Source organism: Metschnikowia bicuspidata (genome assembly GCF_001664035.1).
Source record: "Metschnikowia bicuspidata var. bicuspidata NRRL YB-4993 chromosome Unknown METBIscaffold_9, whole genome shotgun sequence".
Lineage (NCBI taxonomy): Eukaryota > Fungi > Ascomycota > Pichiomycetes > Serinales > Metschnikowiaceae > Metschnikowia > Metschnikowia bicuspidata.
This window is the reverse complement of record NW_017387739.1, coordinates 181,491-197,484: the sequence shown is the minus strand read 5'-3', so window position 1 is coordinate 197,484 and position 15,994 is coordinate 181,491. Positions and strand designations below refer to the sequence as shown.

At 49.4% G+C, this 15,994-nt stretch overlaps 7 protein-coding genes across 7 annotated transcripts, besides 1 other annotated feature; 3 read left to right on the top strand and 4 right to left on the bottom strand.

Moving 5' to 3' along the window:
* Positions 1-2,380: 2,380 nt before the first annotated feature.
* On the top strand, positions 2,381-3,109 carry GRX3 (monothiol glutaredoxin; the record flags this gene model as incomplete). The annotated part of the gene is made up of 1 exon (XM_018858224.1): positions 2,381-3,109. One exon carries the CDS (start codon positions 2,381-2,383, stop codon positions 3,107-3,109), a length of 729 nt encoding a protein of 242 aa, XP_018709412.1.
* Positions 3,110-3,170: 61 nt separating this feature from the next.
* On the bottom strand, positions 3,171-5,024 carry METBIDRAFT_47732 (uncharacterized protein; the record flags this gene model as incomplete). The annotated part of the gene is made up of 2 exons (XM_018858211.1): positions 3,171-3,248; positions 3,288-5,024. The coding sequence occupies 2 exons, from the start codon at positions 5,022-5,024 to the stop codon at positions 3,171-3,173; spliced, it is 1,815 nt and encodes a 604-aa protein (XP_018709411.1).
* Positions 5,025-5,277: 253 nt separating this feature from the next.
* On the bottom strand, positions 5,278-7,622 carry METBIDRAFT_89221 (JmjC-domain-containing protein; the record flags this gene model as incomplete). Its single annotated transcript, XM_018859297.1, has 2 exons — positions 5,551-7,622; positions 5,278-5,508 (listed from the first exon to the last, which is right to left on the bottom strand). The coding sequence occupies exons 1-2, from the start codon at positions 7,582-7,584 to the stop codon at positions 5,278-5,280; spliced, it is 2,265 nt and encodes a 754-aa protein (XP_018709410.1). The 5' UTR covers positions 7,585-7,622.
* Positions 7,623-8,162: 540 nt separating this feature from the next.
* METBIDRAFT_47730 (uncharacterized protein) lies at positions 8,163-8,453 on the top strand (the record flags this gene model as incomplete). Its single annotated transcript, XM_018858209.1, has 1 exon — positions 8,163-8,453. The coding sequence occupies one exon, from the start codon at positions 8,163-8,165 to the stop codon at positions 8,451-8,453; it is 291 nt and encodes a 96-aa protein (XP_018709409.1).
* Positions 8,454-9,871: 1,418 nt separating this feature from the next.
* On the bottom strand, positions 9,872-10,360 carry METBIDRAFT_47773 (uncharacterized protein; the record flags this gene model as incomplete). Its single annotated transcript, XM_018858217.1, has 1 exon — positions 9,872-10,360. A coding segment is annotated over one exon (489 nt), but the record flags the coding sequence as incomplete, so codon positions are not given.
* A 390-nt stretch (positions 10,361-10,750) lies between these two features.
* METBIDRAFT_80107 (uncharacterized protein) lies at positions 10,751-12,532 on the bottom strand (the record flags this gene model as incomplete). The annotated part of the gene is made up of 1 exon (XM_018859173.1): positions 10,751-12,532. The coding sequence occupies one exon, from the start codon at positions 12,530-12,532 to the stop codon at positions 10,751-10,753; it is 1,782 nt and encodes a 593-aa protein (XP_018709407.1).
* A 1,396-nt stretch (positions 12,533-13,928) lies between these two features.
* On the top strand, positions 13,929-14,816 carry METBIDRAFT_47791 (uncharacterized protein; the record flags this gene model as incomplete). The annotated part of the gene is made up of 1 exon (XM_018858223.1): positions 13,929-14,816. The coding sequence occupies one exon, from the start codon at positions 13,929-13,931 to the stop codon at positions 14,814-14,816; it is 888 nt and encodes a 295-aa protein (XP_018709406.1).
* A 580-nt stretch (positions 14,817-15,396) lies between these two features.
* Positions 15,397-15,549: a sequence feature (Protein overlapping with rRNA (METBIDRAFT_47650, OBA18010.1) was converted to a misc_feature.).
* Positions 15,550-15,994: the final 445 nt, after the last annotated feature.

Below are 15,994 nucleotides of genomic sequence, written 5' to 3'. Positions count from 1 at the left end.
CAGAACCCATGTTTCCTGCCGGGGCCTGCCTTTGCCAACAGCTGAAGACAGGGCACGTTCAAACGATGACGGTCTGCATTGTGCGGATCGCGGGCATGCAGCTTGCGGGCGCGGCCTGGAATATGGGGCCGGGGCCAGGGCGCCCAAAAGTCCAGGGCCCAAAAAAAGGCCGTCTTTTGCCAAGAGCCGCGCGAAGCCACGGACGCTTGCAGGAACAGCAAGCGCTCCGCTGGCGGTATGGAAGTGCAGTGCACGGGCGTTTCTTAATATCACCGGGGCTCAGGTGTTTTCTTGTGGGTGTGCTGCACAAGACGGTCATGAATCCAGCTTCCGGCGGGGTGTGTAAAGGGACACTGATGTCTTTTTGCTGAGCATCAATCATGTCTTTCTGCTGAGCATCAGTAATTTTTTTGGCTGAGCATCAATAATTTTTTTTGGCTGAGCATCAGTTTGGAGAATTGCGCGGCCACCGGCACCTCAAACATTCTCCGGAGAAGTCGCCGAAGAAGTCACCGAAGAATCCACCGACAAACTTAGGGGTCCACTTAGCACGTGATTTTTTTAAGCGCAACGTTTCTTCTTTCTTGCATGTTCTCCCTTTGATTCACCTCACCACCTTCTTCTTTGAGAATCTGCTTGTAGTGGGTTTGCTGCAATATCTGCCCCCAAGCTCGTATCCGTTTGTGGCCCAACTAATCGCTTCAACTCATTGATACTGTTCCGGCACTCACTCACACGCTTCGTATTCCGCAGAACATCTGCCGGGCGGATTTTTCCCAATGCGTCCAAGTCAGAATTAAACTCGGCACTTCCATGCTCCTGCACCCGCCACTGCTAGTCAAGGGACCATGGCTGCCCGATCCACACCACAAGCATTCGGGTTCAAAAGCCCCGAGCTCAATAGAATCTCCAGGAATATCAACAAGTCGTGCTTTTCGCTACAGTGGAAACAATAGGCCATGGCTTGGGTCCGTGTAGCCTGGTGGGTCCGGTATATAAGTCAACGGCTCTTCATACAGTGGCCATTCGTATACCGTTTTCTGCATACCCCGGATCCGGGAAATCTTGGCGCAAGAAGTCTAAAAACCTAGGGTCATCCGTTTTTTCAAGAATCCGAACGCGTGGCTTGTGGCGGAGCTCTTCATACATCCGTGCATTTGGCTCACGGGTCCTCTGGCAAACCAGGTCTTGTCTAATTTTATTTTCTAGTCTGAAGTGGCTCTTAGTAAGTCTTTCAAAAAAGATCTTGTCCCGCTTCTGTATTAGGAACTTTATACCACGTATCGAAAATCAAACCACCCAGCTTATAAAGTTTGCCTGGTCTATAGTCAATGAGACTATAAGACATTCTAGTACGACATGAATATATGCAGTGTGCTGAGTGATGCTACGAGACTTCGAGACTTGGGCTCTCCTAGATAATTGAGAGATTGCTCGAATATATTTTTTAGAATTTTCCATGCTAATTGGAAGAAGTCTTTTTTATCACAGGGTTAATATTTTTTTGACTTGGAACATCGGTATACATGGATGAAGTACCTAATTACCCATTAGTACCTCATTACCACCAGATTGTTGTATGCATCGAGGACCGTAAGTTACCTTTTAAGTATAGGCTTTGGACTTGAAAAATATTTTGGGAAACAGCCAGATGCTTCATCACACAGCCAGCCACTTTTCTGCTGAGAGGCGAGTGTGGGAATAGTAGTGTGGTGAAGTCAGTTTCCATGGCTGTCCTACCCGAATGCTTAAAAAAGAAAAAAATCAAAGCTCAAGCGTATGTCATAAAATGGCGCGACCCTCTACTAAAATGACGCTTGACTCCGCAAAGTTCAGTTTTCACTTTCCTGATTCATCGTCTGTTGGAATAGCGATTGGCCGCAGCATTACTATATTATCTGCGCGTATACGATTTGGTGCAACAGTCTGCACCTGACATCAACCCGCTTATGTTTTCAGAATAAACAAATAAGCTTTCGGCAAAAGCTCTTCTTCAGATCCACGGAGCACCAAGGAAACACGATTGATCCGATACATTTTGCCCTTCCAGTTTCAACCTACTTGCAGTAGCTTGACTCCTGATCATTCCACCGCATCAATACAAAGAGACGTATAGCCCACGCTTCAATTCTAGAAGATCAAAGAAGCAGCGCCTATATTTCAAGACTTACATTACACGATCCGAGACTAGCATTACTAGTGCTGCAGAAATAAGCAGCCCTCTGCACCAAAGACACCCAGTCACGTGACACCCGGATACTTTGATTTCCACACGTCACGTGACGGGTGGGTACTTCGCACCTGGTGTGGTCCTTTGTAAGCGTCTGACCCCCTCTTCATACCCCCACTAATCTTCGCTAAACCACCCTAATTTATCCTAATGTCGGTCATAGAAATCACTTCTGAGGATCAGCTCACAAACCTCACCACCGCCGACCCAACACGGTTGGTGGCTCTCTACTTTCACACGCCGTGGGCTGCGCCCTGCCAAACCATGAACTCGGTCATGAAAACATTGGCCCAGGCTAACCCCGAAGTTGCTTTTCTCTCGATAAACGCGGACGACCAGCTGGACATCAGCGAGCTTTTTGAAGTCTCGGCAGTGCCATACATAATCTTGACCAGAAACCAGACAATCTTGATGGAATTGAGTGGCGCAGACCCCAAGGAGTTCATTGCCGCCTTGAAACAGTTTGGTGGCTCGTCTTCTTCTTCCGCCACAAGCGCCGAGCTTGCTGCAGGAAATTCCGGCGATGCTCCAGTGGCCACTCCCAAGGAAAAAGAAGAGCCAACTGCCGAAGAACTCGAGGAGAGATTGAAGAAGCTCACGTCTGCTGCGCCGGTCATGCTTTTCATGAAAGGCGCCCCCTCCGCTCCACAGTGCGGCTTCTCGCGCCAGATTGTGGCGATGTTGAGGGAAAATCAGGTCAGATTTGGCTTCTTCGACATCTTGAAGGACGACGTAGTGAGACAGGGCTTGAAAGCCTTTTCCGACTGGCCCACGTTCCCACAACTATACATCAATGGCGAGTTCCAGGGTGGCTTGGACATCATCAAGGAGCTGCTTGAGGAAGACTCTGACTTCTTTGCCAACGCTGTGGGTGCATGATCTGTGTAAATATGAATAGATAGTGTATCAATGAACCAAACTTATGGCTTTGCTCCGGGATTTATAACTTGCCTTGCGATACAAGGATCGCGAGTTCGGGATCATCCAGAAAATCGTCGTCGCTCTCGGGGTTCTTGGGCTTGCTGACAACGTTGGACTGTGGCACTAATGGCGACACCCTCTGCGTGTTCTGGGTGGCAATCTGCATGCTTTGCGTGGCCATCTGCAATATATGCTCGTCCAAAGCATCATCAAGATCATCGTCCGTGTCTCCGTCCGAGGCAGAGTCCTCGATGGCGTCCGATTCCCCGTCCATTCCCGACTGGTTCTGTATATCTTCCTGCTGCTGGATGGTGGCATAGATGTCCTCCAGAAACTGGTCCCTGACACCAGTGCACAGCTCAAATTCGTTCTCCATAATTGGCATATCCTCATCGGCATAGATCTTCCGAAAGCTGCCGCCAATGCGGTTGTAGAGGAAGGGCTTTGGGCCATGCGTCCTGCGAAACTTGGCAGAGTTCTTGATCTGGGGCAAGAAGTGCCCATCGATCAAGTTCACGTCGGAAAACAGCATCGAGCAGCCACCCAAATACCGCACGTAGTTGCCGATCTCTCGCCGCACTTTGTTCTCCTCCTTGACCAGCTTGAAGTGGCGGGGGAACTTCATTGGGAGCGTCCGGCTCGATTTCACCGGCACCTTGCCAAGCTCATTCCGCGTGGCACGGATGGCAAAATCATGCGCCGCCTCAGGGCTGCTGAAGGTGTCGTTCAAGCTGAGACTGTCCACGATATTAGCGGCGAGCAGGAGGCCAAACTCCAGGCCGTTGTAGATGGGGTAGTTTTCCAAAAGTGCCAAGTGGAGGAGGCCCAAGTTGTGGTAGTTGTCCACCACGTTCTTCACCGACTCGTAGTCCAGTGAATATTCGCCGTTGGAAGTCTCGCCGCGTGTTTTGGAGCTCGAGTGGATCACCTTGCCCACGGCGTGAAAAAGCGTGATCTGAGACTCCCGCATGAGCTCGCTGACCTGGAATCCGTGGCTGCTTCGGCTCATGAACTCGAGATTACTGATCAGCGACCTGATATCGCCGGATTCATAGAGCACGGTGAGGGCGTCACTTGCGTGTTTCATCTTGCCAGCAAGAATGCGCTCTGACGCCAAGATGCCCTGAAGCAGTTTCTTGATGTATGTTTTCGCCACCGGCAAAAACTTGACCCGGCGAATGAGTCCGGACGCAAGGCCCGAGTTCAAGAGATCGCGTCCCAAGACCGTTTCCACGGTCAAACAGTTATCTATATTGTAGAATCCACGCTGGCCGTGGTCGCCAATGATCTCCACTTCTGTCAAGCACAAGACCACGGGCGGAAGCTCGGTGTTGGGATCGGTGTAAATCCAGTCCCGCAAGCAATGACGGAGCGAGGTTAGAGTTTCCTCATGGAAGACGTTGGGAAGGTCCTCGATCAAAACGGCACACCGGTTCCGCCCTACAAGATACCGGCACCCGTCCATGAATTCCTGGAAGTGGTGAGCCTGGCTCACGTTGTCCAAAGAAGAGTCGAGATACTCCACGTGACCCAGCGAATAGGGCACGGTTTTCCCAAGCGTTTCTTGTGCCAAGCATTTTGCCAAGGTCGACTTGGACGATCCCGAGGGGCCAGAAAGGATGAGAAGCCGGCACTGGGATTGGTTTTCGGCCATCGGCACGAAAATGTCCCGCACCTCCCTCGCCTTTTTTGGGTTTATGCTCACCTTCAGCACAGTCTGAGGCTGGTACTTCACCACCCACGGGTCGTCTTGCGGACGCGGTTTTTTTGCCACGTGCTTGGGCTCGGCATATTCTAAAGACACATCGTCGATTTCGTCGCTGAGACTATCGTCGTCATGGTCGTGGGCAAACGCTTCCAGCCTACGAACCATATATGAGCCATGCAAGATTTAGCACTGGGTGTGAAAAACCAGAAGTGCGAATCCATGCGGCCCGCGTGGACTGCGCACCAGCTACAAGACTGGAGATCGGTGCCTCAATATATGGGTACATCATGTCGTAAATCATTTCGGCTGGGTAACTCTTGTGACTCCTGGAAGAAAAGGGGCCCGGTCCACGTATTTAGTCGTCTTTGCTGTCGCAATGTCGTTGCTACATCCTCCCGTAATTTTGCTGCAATATGCCCTACGAGGCATCTGTAATAACCTGGTACAGGCTGTATTCGGGCGCTGTTTGGGCCGAGGCGTTTCCTGGAAACTCGTTAATGAAGACGTAGTTTCGCTTGCCGCTGCTGCCAGATACCGCATGGGAGCTGTGCGTGGCAAAACTGTAATTGCTCTCCGAAAACCCAAGAGGGTGCGGGAGAAATTTGAGGCCAGACGGCTCGGGGCTGGATTCCGGCTCCAGCAGACTAGCCTGGTGGCCCAAGGGGCCTGTCGTTATTTCCGCAGCCTGCACGGCATCCTCCATCCCGAGGAACTGTTCATTGTCGGTTTCCTCTCCACAGCCAAGAATCACGTCATCATAGTGGACCTCCAACTGCTCCGCGAGTTCAGGATAGCACGCCACTTCAAATTTGTGCTCCGCAGCCACATTCTTAACCACAAGGCCTCCATGCACATCGCCCGTGTGCCTTCTCCCGGGGCCTGGAAAGCTATACTGGATCATGGAATTGTGGGGAATTCTTGAGAGCTTCTCGTGGAGCTGTTGATCCTGCCGGTCATAATACTTTGAGTGCGACGGTCTGTGGGTTTTGCAGCAGCTTTTGTTGAAGAGAAATCCCGCCGATAAGGCACACGTCGCATGGTACGACTTCACGCATCTGGAAGCTGAACACTGGAAACAAGCCCCGCGCGTTACTGTTTTCGCTGACGTCTGTAGACGATTAGGCACCCGGCACACAAGGCACTTCAAGCTGCGATACGGCCTGGCAATGTTTGCTATTCCCGTCACCGTTTCCGTTTTGGAGCCTGCAGCAGGACGTGAGATTTCTACTTGTGGCAGGAACGCCTCGGCGCAAATGCGGTGCACTCGTAATGTGTCGCCAGTGCGTGGGTCATTTTGGTCGGTGTTCAAAAGCTCAAACTTCTTGAGCGAGAGAAGCCGCGCGGGGAGGTTATTAGGGCACAAAATGCACTGGAGTTCAGAGATCTTGGGCCTCGGTTTCTTTTCTGCGACACACTGCCTCTTAGCTGGAGCTATTGATGCTGATACAGGTCTCATCCTTCCCGGTGCCGACGCAGCAGCAATGGAAGCAGATTTTTTTCGGGGAACAGTTGCCTTTTCAACAAAATGCCCGGCTGGTGTGTATGGAATTCCCTTGAACTTGCAGTAGATCTGCGCATGATTGATGCCCACGGAGTCGTCGATGCATTCGCACTTCCGTGTCATTTTAGCATAGTCAAACCAGTCATCTAGCGCAAAGTTCACCGACTCGGCCAAGTTGTATCCGTAATTGAACCCTGCGTGGTACCCATACGGATATGTGATCATGTACTCGCCTTGCTTGTGCACGATCTTGTTGCAAGTGATGCCGTGCTTCTCCAAGAACTGCGGCGAGGCTAAAAACGTCTTGTGGCGCAAAAACTCGGGGCAGTTCTTGTGATCCTCGTCGAAGATCTCCAGCATAAGCTTGAAAAACTTTTTGTTTTGGCTCTGTGGGATGGAGTACCACTGCTTGGGAGCCCCAAAATGTAAGTAATTAATCGAGTACAAGTCCTGGTCCTCGAGATGCCAGGAGAATGTGGCCTTCCATAACCCAGCATATAAGTAAGCATCGTTGACGCCCGGAATCTTTTCGTCCATTAAGTCGAGCAAGTTTGGGAGTTTGGCCACGTTCCAGATTTCCATGTTTTCTCGGAATAATGACCCGAGCATATCGGCACCGTACATTGGCTCCGCGTACCCCAACGACTTCCAATAAAGTAGCTCGAGCTCATTACAGCGCTCTTGCGAGAATTCCGAGGCATCGATATTAAATTCACCGCGAAGGATTTCGTCGACTTGGCGGGGCCCGGTTGCTTTGCTGCGTCTTCTAGTATACATACGCAGTTCCGGGTCCAATTCCTCTTCTTTTTCGTTTGTCACAGACTCCGAGCCCCGCCGCTTCTTTTTGTGGGCAGGGGGCATGTTGCTGGGCTTCTGAGATAGCGCTTTCCATTGAAAGATATTGTACTTCCTTTGTCTTTCGACGTTTTGACTGGAGTATACACCCTTGTAGCCGGCAGAGGCATTCATGTTCTGCACGATGGGGTTTTTGATGGATATTTTCGAGAGATTCTCATCGGTGTAAGTTCCCTGTAACTGGGCCAGCCATTCTGGAGGGGGGATTACTTTCACTATTCCGCTTTGCATGCCATATTTGTTGATGGCTTTGTTGTACCGGTAGAAGTCTCGAAATTGCGCCATTGTTGGCTCAAAGACTGGGACACCGCCAGAGTAGTATGACGGCTCTACTATGAGGCCTGGGTCTTCTTGATAAATGTTTTGCATGTCAGTAACAATTTTTTTTGCCGTTGGCAATATTGCACATCTACCGAAACTAATTAGTCGAGCCACCGGGAGATCACCTGACAAAAGCGAATCGCGGCAACAGCCTAGAGGTCACATGACCACTAGTTCTGTGGGTCCTCAATGAATGAAGATCGATATATTGGATTTAAAAGAACCGGTGATATACAAAAAAATAAGCCTAGTTTTCCAGCCACCACAAAAATTTCGACAAAGTCCATGGCCTTCTAGCAGTTCAGTTGGACCGCATATATATGTGTGGACTTCTAGTCTTGCGTGACTAGGCTCGGTTCCAGCAATACCTCATATCCCGGAAGGAAAAAGAAAACCTGACAAGCTGGGGAATGGCCCCTTTTCTCAAGAGAGAGACAAACACCCAGCTCGGAACTCCTTGAAAATTATGGAAGACATAAATCGAATTATTGAACTGGGGGCGTGGTAGTGTTTAGCCGCAGCCGAACGGTTTCTGCAGGACCCCACTAGATAGTAGATCGAGCATGCCTGGTGGCGGAATGTGCAATCCTTGTGTTCCTCTCAGCAAGCTCAGTCTACCCTCAGCAATGGCGCAGATTAGAAAACAGAATAAACAAGAGCGTATATCAAAGTCGAGGGCAGCCAAAGCATCGGCGCTCACCGGGTTGACTGTGGCGTTTTTCCTAGCCTTCTGTTACCATGTCTGGTGGGCAGTGAATGCGTTTTATCACAACAAGTTTGGCTCGAACTTGAGCAATTTCATGATCATTGTGGGCGGCCTTGCACTAAACGCGTATCTCAGTGTGCAATTCTTGCTTCTTTGCGAAACAAAGTTGTTGAGCAATGGCATCGACGCTGACCACAAGAAGTATATTTAGGACAGATGGGGGCAGCAACAACAAGAGCAACCCGAAGGGCCAGGCCTTTTTTTAGGCAAATTTTGCATAGATATACCAATTCAACGTGCATGGGTGGGCCCACGGAGTCCTTCGTACTCAAAGTTTGGCGGATCAAATACACAGGTTTATATTCGGTACTGCCATGGCCTTTCGACCCGGTCGATTTCGGGGCTCGATGGCACTTGTAGCACAGAAGTGTTTCCTTCTTTGGACCCGCTGGTTTCATGTTCCTTCGAGAGTTCGATGATGCTGAGCTCTGCCTCCGGGTCGTCCTCTGAATCTGGGATGACGTCGTCTGACGAGTAATGATCCAGAGGAACCACCGTGAGTTGAACCCGCGTTGACATGCTGGGATCCAATTCTACACGACCAGCCACGCGTACAATTTCGGGGGACATCTGCTGTGTCCGCTTGTAGAGTGGTGAAAGCTGAAGCGGCTCGGTGTGGTCGAGAAACAGGTTTTTTGTGTCTTTCGGGAACAGCGCTTTTGCAGAAAGATATATGTCTTGGCTGGCCCCTGCTGTTTCCTGTGTGGGTGTTCCCAACTTGGGGGACGGAGCTTTTTCTGAGACGGGCGACGAGTCTATACGTTGTTTCTGGGTGAGCGGAGACGAGTCTATGCGGAGGCAGCTGGGCGTGTCGAAGGCGGGGTGATGCTGTAATTTTCGGGGCGTCGATGGGGCTGTGTTTCGCGTGCCTTCTCCAGTGCCAGCTTCTGCGGAGCCCTTGATGGGCAGGACTAGGACACTATCAGGAACTAGCTGGTGGTTCTCGGGTTTCAGCGAAGACGCAAAAACTAGACTCGTTGTCGCAGAAACCGCGTCGGGATTCCACGGCGGGCCTGGGCGAGGTATTTGGCCAAAGTTCCTCGTGGATTCACTGCCTTTTTGTTCGTTGTGTGAGAGAATGGAAGGTGTTAAGGACTCGCCCGGTAGTAGTGGCTCAACGTCCAGCTCGGAGTCCTCAATGGTCTCGTGCAAAACGCCGGAATTCACATCGGATACCAGAGGCTTGTTAGGCAGTGGCAAGGCCTTACCTCCGTATCTGGGGCTGGGATCCTCCCGCTCGTCACTCGTGCTCCTATGTTTGTTCGGGTGTATGCCCAGGTTTTCCTCGTCTGAGCATGTACTCAAGTCATTCTCCTCTGGGTGGTTTCGATCGCCTAGTGCTTGAGAAAGCGTGAGACAAGCCGGTGGTCCAGGCAGATCCTCCTGCTGGAGCATGCTTGTTTCGCTATGCAAATTGTCCTCATCCAAGTCGTAAAGCCATATGAGGTCTTCCTTGGAGAGCTCCTGGCTTGGCTGGCGAGACGCTTGCGACCACACAGATATCGAATCCTGACTGGCCGCCAGCTCCGCCTCCTTGCTTCTTAGAATATCTAGTTGTTTACTGATCGCTTTCAAGCTCTTTCTGTTCCCCTTCGAGAGATTCGGGAACTTGAGACGTAGTCTTTCGGAGAAGTCCTTCCATTCCGGCCCGGAGAATAGCAACGAGTCCTGGCCACGGGGCTTTTTCGAGAGCAAATGCGGCGTTGCCGTGGCCGCCTCGACCTCGTTCAAGAACTTATCTAGCTTTGTTTGGTCACCCAAAAACTGGTCAAGGAGCGTCTGTGGATCCGCGGGTTTTTTGCCACCCAAAGTCTCCCGAACAAACGCGCTGATCGAGTTGATCGGACGCGTAGCTTTCTTCGTGGTCTTGCGCTTAGACTTGGCTACTTTAGCCGGTTTGGGGATCTTGAGTGTTGGCGAATTGACTGCTTTTCTGAACTTGTGCAACTGTGAGACTTTCGTGTCTTTGTGCTCCTGGTCTTCATAATTGGCCTGGATCTGTGTAGATAAGAAATATAGCGCCGGATCCAGGCCGTCAGCTGGAGGTTGATTGCTCATAGTGAGCATGGAAATGTAAGAAGTCTCCCCGCTTGCAGACAACGAGAATGGGGCCAAAACGAGCGTTTGAAGATAGCTGGATTATCGGCGGACCGAAACAGATGGAGCAGAAAACGGTGCTTTTTTTCAACGGCAGCTATTTCCCCGGATTAGACAGATACAGGAACCGACACGTCTAGTTGCCATCGCGAAGCCTCGCAGAGGCATGCTGGGATGTCTACTGAGAAAAGTTGGATCTTTCGAGCACTGAATAATCTACAGAGGTCCATTGCTACCTCTGGAATCCCATGGCGTTTATTGCTCACTGGTTCTATTCTAACTAATGCGCAACGCAGATACCCGTGACCGCCTATCATAGTCATTGAGAGCGAAGCAATGCTTCGCAGCCTCTCAGTTCCACCTGGCTGTTGTATCTGAAGAGTCTTTAATTTCCCACGTACTTGTTTTTTTGTTGTAGAACGCAATTTCTTGAATTGTGTGCTTGAGAATGCTTTTCGTGTACACCTTGAACTCCTTCTTGGCCAACTCCGAAAGCGTGCCGATCGAGAAATCGTTGTTGTTCTTGATAAACTCAACAAGGTTTCCCACGATCTCTTTGTCTTTGATGATCGGCTTTTGGGGTGTGAGCACGTTGGGCGTTTGGTTCTTCTCCGGAACGTCTGTCTTGACAGGTGTCCCAAGCTGCGTTACCGACACCACCGGATTTTCTTTCAGTTCTGTTGACAGCTGCACATTCAAGTCTTTTGCCTCCTTGGGCGTGGTCCAGTAGTCTTTGAAAGGGTCGATTGGAAAGTTGATTGCTAATTGGAGACGTTCGTACTTCAATTCGTCGAAGATTTCGTTGTGCGACCCGTCGTTCCATACACTGACTGACTGGAGCGGGCCAACGAGCCCGCGCTTGCTGGTTTCGGAGTTTTCCACAAAGTCTTCCATTTCATCATCTTCTGCATCATCTTCCTCGTCATCTCCTTCGTCTAGATCGTCGATATCTTCCTCGTCACCCTCGTCTCCTTCTTGCCAATCGAGGTCCGAGTCATAGCCGTAATCGAGACCCGTAGCAGAAGTGTTCAAAGGTTGGGCTGGCGGAACTGAAGTGGAGAGGTGCTTTTCTGAACACCACGTGCCCACGTATGGAGGCTTGGCGTTTTCGTAAAATTGCAAATACTTCACGGGAGGCAAGTTACTGACCAATCCGAAAAGTGCCCCTTCGGTCATCTGCGACGAGTTGAGTGCATCCACCATTTGCTGGGAGCTTGTGAAAGACTTTGATTCCGTCGGTGGGGGGCTCTTGAATATTTCGCCGAGGTCAGGCGCAGCTTTCTGTTGGGTGAGGGCACAGTCAAATGCCAGTTTCGTTGCCGCTATTAGTTCGGGCTCAAGCTTTCTTTGTGGCGCTAGCAAAACATTGCGTTTCTGAAAAAACGGAAGAAAGTCAGTGATGTACGAGTCTGCTTCCGATGTATTGTTTAGTTCTTTGGCAGTCAGCGGGGGAGTAGCTGGTTTGCTTCGAGCCAAGGCAGAGGAAGCAGTGTTTGCTGCAGCCACTTCCTTCCTGGCAGGTTTCACAGCAAAGAAATTGGATATCTTCATCTGACTGCGGTCCTTCATCTCCTCGGCTTTCCTGCGTTCGTCGTCCTTCTGCCTGCGTTCCTGCTCTTTGGATTTGCGCTCCAATTCCTTGGCCCTTTTTTCCTCCTCGACTTTTAGTCGGCGCTCCTCCCGGCGGAGCCTTTCCTGCTCACGCCTTTCTTCTTTTTCCTTCTCGACTGCCTCTCGTTTCTGCTTTCTTTCTAGCTCTTTCTTCTCACGGTCCTCCTTCTTTTGTTTCCGCTCTTCTTCTTTTTTGCGCTCTCTCTCGATCCGCTCAACCTCTCGGAGTTTTTGCTTTTCAAGACGCTCTGCTTGTCTTTTAGTGAGTTTTCCTGGCTGCAGCTCCGTGTTGGAGGTTGTGTGGCCGAATTCGGCTTCTTCGGTTATTAGAGGAGATGCCAGCGAGGAACGAACAACAATTATTTCGCTGTTGATGTCAGGGTTTGGTCCTGTGCCGGGTGTGCCGGTGATGGAGCTGCGTAGGGACGTTTTGAGTCTTTTAGGCCGCAGATGTAAAGTCGGAGCATGAATGTCGTGCAAGATGTTCGGGACAGCATTTTCTTGCAGCTCCTCGGGGCTCATTCTTTTGAGCGGGGTGTCATGTGAAGCACCAGGGATACTGATTGACGGTGATATATTCGTATCTTTTGTGATGGATGTCTCGCTTTCCAAATAGGAGTTTGTGGCCTGACTTGGGCCTGTGGAGATTGAACCGTGAGCTTGTAAATTTTCACACTGCTTCTCAAAAGGCTCTTGGGTTTCTCCCTTCCCGGTGCATTCGGTGCTGGTTGTCACTGTTTCGTCAACGATACACGGGCCAAGACCTGTAGTTATGCATGTTTCTTCAAGGGCGCTTCGATTAATACACAAGGAGTCTCCGGCATTTTCCAGCATACCGGTCAAATTAGTCTCGACATTATCTTTATGTCCAGTAGTGTCTTGCATCGTACCTCCTAGCTGTGTGATAATTCGATACCTCGATGGGCCGGACCGTATCTGGTTTGGGTAAAATTACATGGACGCGTCGGCTGAGGTCAGTGCAGGAAAGCGATTGCAAAGGGTCGCCAATGAAGCATCCGAAAACAGGCTTGGCACCGACTTTGAAGCCAAATAAAAAGTGATATTATGGAAATATTTTTGGGCAGATCAGATCCTCCATGGCCCTAATTTCTTATGGATTTTTAGCTGGCCCACCCCCGAAGATGACCAGAAGGCAAAAAATCGCGGGCCTTATCCGATTCATTAATTTTCCAAGTTTAATCATGGTGAGGATAGCCAATATCAGTACTGACCAGATCAGGTAACAACAAAACAAAAGAAAAATGCCCGGCTTCAAAAGCAGTAAAGCAAAGCCGAGTAGACTGAATAGTGGAGAAATCCATAATTTTATCCTCATGGGCCACAGTGCAATATCTGGTGAACCCTGCGCATGAGGTCCACAATCTGGGAGGGGGAAAGTCACAAATACCACCACGTCTTGATGGAATTGTCCGGCTTGGATACTTGAAGCCACATGACAAAAAATTGCGGACAACTTTTTGCGTTTTCTGGCGACGCCTTTGCAATCTCAGCTCCAGGAAGTCAATCTGGTTATGAGGTCTCCCCCGACACGTCAACCCCACAGGAGTCAACCAATCCATATTAATTTTATAATAAAAGCTATTTATAACCTAATACTGAAATTTCTTTCAGAAAATCGACCCAAGCTCAACTCTTTCATCGATCTTACACGACTTTACATTGATTTAGGGATCTGCCATAGCCGGGCGCAAGGTTGGTGCCGAGACATTGTGCGCGACTCAGTGCCACCACTATCCCAGGCTTATAAACCGTTTCTCACCTCACCGATATCCCACCAGACGCTCATAGAACACACTTTTTTCCAAGATCCGCGGGACAGATCACATCTCGTTAGACGCTTTATTCTGAAATCTACTCATTCTGAATATTCTCGCGTCTGATGGCGCCTTCGTATACGATGCCAGGGTCTTTTCTCACCGAGCCACAAGACCATCCAAGGCCCGCGGTTCCGGGCCCATCTTCGCTTTTTTCTGACCAGGAGTCTTTGAATCTGGCTGTGGAAAGAGAGTTTCAGACGATTTTTGCTTCCAAGGAGCTTGGCGCTTCCAAAACAGCTGCACAGAAACATCTTATTGGACAGCTAGATACACTTACGTATCTCATTATAGGATACCAGTTTCTTAGGTACACCCATGGCTCGTGCATGCCACCAACATTGGCTCATCTCTTAGTGCAGTTTCTGCTTTACTCTCGCCACTTCACCGCCATGGGGCCGGGAAGTGGGCGCCAAATCTTTGCAGAATACCTCAACTCTCGAGAACAGCACTTCCAGGCCGCGGGCCTCTCATTCGACCGGCAGCAAATCATCGATTTCATTTTCCTGCGAATGCGCAATGTGATCCTATGGAAGTTCTTGGTATGCCTAGTGTATCACACGCTTCTCGTTGTGCTTTATCTTCGGCCTTTAGCGAACAAAGATCGCCTTCATTTCTTGCAGAACGGCTCCTGGTACTTTGTGTCTTTTGTGGGTGAAGAGATTTCACGTCACAACCTAGCTTCAAGTTCCTGGTGGCTCCAGCTCTGGCAGTTGGGACTCTTTGGCCTCTTGGGAATGGACGTGGTGATTTTGATCTTTCAGCTAATTTTGTACCAGAGCATATTTCTCCAGTCCACAATTTCGCCTAAAGGCCTTCGTCTTAACGAGGCTGAATGTGATATTCTAAGGGCTGAAGGCCCAGGTCCAGGTCTTGGAATCGACACAACTAGCGACGGCGTGCCTGACATCTTCCACATAAAGCTTTATGAGTCCTTGGGTGAAGACCCCTTGGCTGAGTTTGACTCATAAAGAGTCGCGTTTGTGAAGCTATGCATTACCAAATCAATAAGAGAAATTTATTGAACGAATGCAACGAGAAACAAATCTTGTATCTTTTATCGCGAACTTTAGAACTGGCTTCCGAAAGAAATTTGCGATGAAAGATCTGATACTCAATTTATTTTGGGGTTACGCATATGATCCCTTACTGTGAATATTGGTAATTCCTTAAGGTATCAGTCAATGTGCATTGCCACAACCATTCTTCCAGCTTGAAGTACATATAAAAAAAGCTATTGCAACAGAGCCATGCATGAAGTATGCTTTCGCCGCGGATCAACCTGCGGGAAATGAGAAACGTCTTTCTGTTTTAAATATCACATTAAGTAGAAAATAGTTTCAGGACCTCTTGACAACTGATAGATCAGCTTGTTAAATGACGTTGACGTAAGATTCCCACAAGAGCGTTTCAATAGCACGCCATCTTTGCTCATCATTCATGCTTTTTCCTCTCTGAACCCTATACAATTCGTTCCATAAATAAATATCCAGCTCACGTGCTAAATAAAAATCATGTGCTTTCACTTGCGCGCGCGGTATCGCCTAAAACCAAAAAAAGATTGCAGCACCACAATTTCGCATATGGTCTCCCACTACACTACTCAGTGTGGCCCTATGCAGCTTAACTAACGTTGATCGGACGGGAAACAGTGCTTCCTGCATGGTATGGCCGCAACCTTTTTGCTGTTATGATACGACATGAGCAAGATTATAGATTCTTGGCATCCTGTATAATACGAAGGACGAAGAGTCTAAACATTCCTGATCGGGGTTACCCCTCACCTACTGTATAGAAGGGTTCCGAACTATAAAGGAGCGTGAGGCTGAGACATCCCTGAAGGAGGATAACACTTTTTAGACATCGAGAATACGACAGATAGACTAGGCCTATCCACTAAGGCTGAACTATCTATAAACCGATCTACTCGTAGTTTAAGAGACAGCTCCAGGCTGTTTCATAATATTTGCTGATAGCGTGCTACATATAAAAAGATACAAAAACAATTATCTATTTTCTTGTTGATTTCATCAAATATTCATATATAAAAACCCAAATGGAGACTGGATATTGTTTGCCGAGCTTTACTATCAGGTGCATCATTCAGAGGGAAAGCAAAGTGATCTATCTTTCATTCATTTCATCACAT